The sequence below is a fragment of the Branchiostoma belcheri genome, unplaced genomic scaffold (genome assembly GCF_001625305.1).
Source record: "Branchiostoma belcheri isolate BF01 breed outbred unplaced genomic scaffold, Haploidv18h27 scaffold285, whole genome shotgun sequence".
Taxonomy (NCBI): domain Eukaryota; kingdom Metazoa; phylum Chordata; class Leptocardii; order Amphioxiformes; family Branchiostomatidae; genus Branchiostoma; species Branchiostoma belcheri.
This window is the reverse complement of record NW_017803893.1, coordinates 29,919-33,415: the sequence shown is the minus strand read 5'-3', so window position 1 is coordinate 33,415 and position 3,497 is coordinate 29,919. Positions and strand designations below refer to the sequence as shown.

The 3,497-nt window shown below is 48.4% G+C and overlaps 1 protein-coding gene across 1 annotated transcript in view; it reads right to left on the bottom strand.

The window, feature by feature from the left end:
* Positions 1–1,949, bottom strand: part of LOC109472830 (bone morphogenetic protein 2-B-like) — a 2,443-nt gene extending 494 nt beyond the window's left edge. The window contains exons 1-3 of the mRNA XM_019772688.1: positions 1,619–1,949; positions 317–575; positions 2–175 (exon numbers count right to left, since the gene is read on the bottom strand). Of these exons, the coding sequence (XP_019628247.1) occupies positions 2–175; positions 317–575; positions 1,619–1,949 (764 nt within the window). The remainder of the gene's footprint in view (position 1; positions 176–316; positions 576–1,618) is intronic.
* Between the last annotated feature and the right edge of the window lie 1,548 nt (positions 1,950–3,497).

The window sequence follows — 3,497 nt, the reverse complement described above, 5'->3', positions numbered from 1 at the left end:
GGTCTCCTCGCTCTCCCGGAGGTACAGCACCAGGGACGGGTGGTGCGTGTCGTTCCGCGGCCCGACTAGGGACGGGAGGGTGGCGTTCCTGGGCCCGGTCCTGTTTCCGCTGGCCTCGTGTCTGCACTTAAACTTTAGCACCAGCTGCAGTACTGTATCGTCCCGCTGCAGGGCGCTGTCGTCCCGCTGCAGGACTGTGTAATCCCGCTGGAGGGCGCTGTCGTCCCGCTGCAGTTCTGTGCCGTCCCGCTGTGGGGCGCTGTCGTCCCGCTGCAGTTCTGTGTAATCCCGCTGTGGGGCGCTGTCGTCCCGCTGCTGCCGACTGAAACTCTGGGTGACGTCGAATTCCTCCCAGCCGGCGGAACCGGCGGGAAGCCGCCTCCTGCTGACCAGCCGTCTCGAGCCGTCCGGAGACGCCCGGAAGACGTACAGCCGGCAGGAGGAAGGCGTCCGGGCCCGTCTGAAGACGCGCAGCTGGGCTGACGTCACCACGGCGGCGTCTTGAAGACTGGAGACGTTGAAGGACACGGCCAGACCGCCGCTCTCGTGGCGCAGGTGGAACGGGACGTCAGTTTCTGTGGGCGACAATACACACATGACTGAAAGAATGAATGAATGAATGAATGAATGCCACTAGTTAAGGGTGTTAACATTATTTAAGATTTTGTATTTTATAGTTACATTTCTTTATTTTTCATGTTTGTATAACGTCTATATTTGTGGGTCAGCTACTACCAGTTTCGACTGCCTCGTTGACCCGTGTACTGATATGTTTTCAGTGTCTAATGAAGTTAAATGAATGAATGATTGAATGATTGAATGAATGAATGAATGAGTGAGTGAGTGAGTGAGTGAGTGAGTGAGTGAATAACTTGAGCAAGATTCTGTCTGATACTCATATTGATAGACAAGGCGCTATTCAAACCATTGTAACAGGAATCCCTGCCGTAGATACAACTGATGACAAGAGACGAGAACACCATAGAACCGAGAACGGTGCAATTTTAGCACAATAATAAACTAGGACAATAACTAACAACATGGACTGCAGGATTAAGATGAAGTAGGAACTAGTACAGACCTTGTAAGGCCCAGACTACGGCTTATTAGAACGTCATCAAATCAAACTTTATTGCACAACAATGTATGGCAAGTTCTTCAGAGGTGCAACATATCAAATTGATATCTACTCTAGAATGATATTAATATCTATCTAATGCTTAGGTAGGTTTCCTTTTACATCAGTTCACAGAACAAGGAGAACCCAGGGCCACGTACGGTTACCATGGCAGCGTGGTAAACAAACTGCGGTAAACACGCCACTTCGCGCACTACACGGATAGCCGGGCGGCAAAAAACTGTTCTGTCATAAATGTAAAGCCTCCGCCTGGGAACGACATGAAGTTTCGGAAACCTGGAGGTCAAGTGGTGAAGAAACTGGCATGATAACCCTCCTACATCTGCTTGGAGTTGAATCATGTCTGAATGGGGGGTGGGCTGTTACATGAAGCACACACTGTCACTGCAGAATAGATCTTATATCGTACATGTTGAGCAAAGCCTAAGCTAGAAAACACACATATGGAACTAACTATAAGGCCGGCACAGTAAACCCTACCTTGGCTGCGGTAGAAGCGGATGGTTGTAGCGCCGTACGGAGCCGGTCCGACTTTCCTGGCCCCGTCCGCTCCGGCTAGATGGTGGAAGAGCTGTGCCATGAAGCTGGGGTCTGCTCTGGGTCCTTTCCTTGGGCCAGTCCTGAGGCCTGTGGTGGGTACCGGGCCTGTCCTGGGGTTTGCTCGGGGATCAGGCTGCCCTGCGTGCCGCAGAAGAGGCGGCAGCCGGCCCGGGGGCTGCCCGGAGCTCCGGTTGCCATGTACGCCGCCGACATCTCCACTAACAGCGGCAATAACGCCCCAGAGAAGAACAACAGCGCGAATCGCCAACATGGCGGGGTTGTGGACGTCAGGGTCACCTTCAGATCACCTCAGAGCCGTGTTCCATGGAAAATGGACGTCAGCTGTCGCCTCAAAATGTTGACTGCGACATCTTCGTGCTTCCTCACGACATGGCGTCCTGTCGTGACCTCACGACGTGACGTGATGACCGAGAGGTCGGCAGACGACAGGAATGTTGTGGCGGGAAAACAGGTGAGCCGGCCGGCAAATCGTCTGATCGTGACGTGATGACCAGATTGTCAGACGACAGGAATGTTGTGGCGGGAAAACAGGTGAGCCGGCCGGCATATCGTCTGATTGTGACGTGATGACCAGATTGTAGAATAGTTTATTATGATGTCAACTGTATCACAGCAGTCGCAGCCCGAAGGCTGAATTGATGAAGCGATATTAAAGAAATTGACTGCCAACATTAAAAAAAAACATTTTGTAAACAAGCTAAAATCAAAGGCAGACGGCAGGAATGTTGTGGCGGGAAAACAGGTGAGCTGGCCGGCATGTCGTCTGATCGTGACGTGATGGGTGATGACCAGATCGGCAGACGACAGGAATGTTTTGGCGGGAAAACAGGTGGGTGACTGACTAACCTGACCAGCTTACAGCTCAGACTGACAACATGGCGGGGTGAGTACATGTAGAGTTTTTCTCATTTTCCTACCTCCTGTAAAGATGTGGTTTTACTGTCGCAACTGGTGTTGGCTTAAAGAGTGCAGGCGTAAAGGTTCTACAGCAAGTCTCATTTCAACCATCTTTTCTGTTAGGAAGGCAGGGAATGCGAGGGATGGCTGTTTTTGGGATCAACGTTACTTGTAATCGTGAGTTGTATCTAAATCAGGCTCACACAGACAACAAAGACTCAGGTTACCAGATATGATTCACACAGTCTTTATTCACACAGAACTGCCATGTTGCTGATAATACAAGAATCGCACCCATCGAAAGTATAGATGTATCGAGAATTACAAAAGTTTGACAAACATTGCCAACTGCACAAAGGAGTATTCGTAATTTTAGTACATGTACAGAATAGTTATGTATGTGAAATGGTATTACATTTAGACCATGTGTACAATCAGGATGTTGAAATACAAAACAGTACAAGCCCGTACAGTACTACATGAAGTGTTCCACGAAGTGCATACAGAGTACACTAGAAAACTGTATCTTGGATTATGTAGTACATGTATATAACAGAAGATAAAGCAGTCTGCAGGATTGAACAAAAACACAAAAGTGTATTTAGTTTCTAATGTACTTTGAAGTTTCAAAAAGAAGTTGACAGAAACTGAAGCAAACCCGGCGGAAACCAGACCCCTTCAGTCTTCCGTCTCCCCAGTCAGGAAAAATGGCCGACCTACAAGCAGACAGCGGAGAAAACTCCACCTGATGTGAGGGCGGCATTTTTGTTTCTTATGTTAACATTAAAAAACAACTCGTTATATTTGAATATCTTTATCTACCTAGTATGAATCCTACAGAAATTGAAAAAAGGGGAAACAGCAAAATTTGAAGAAATTGATCTATCTGTTAACAATTAAA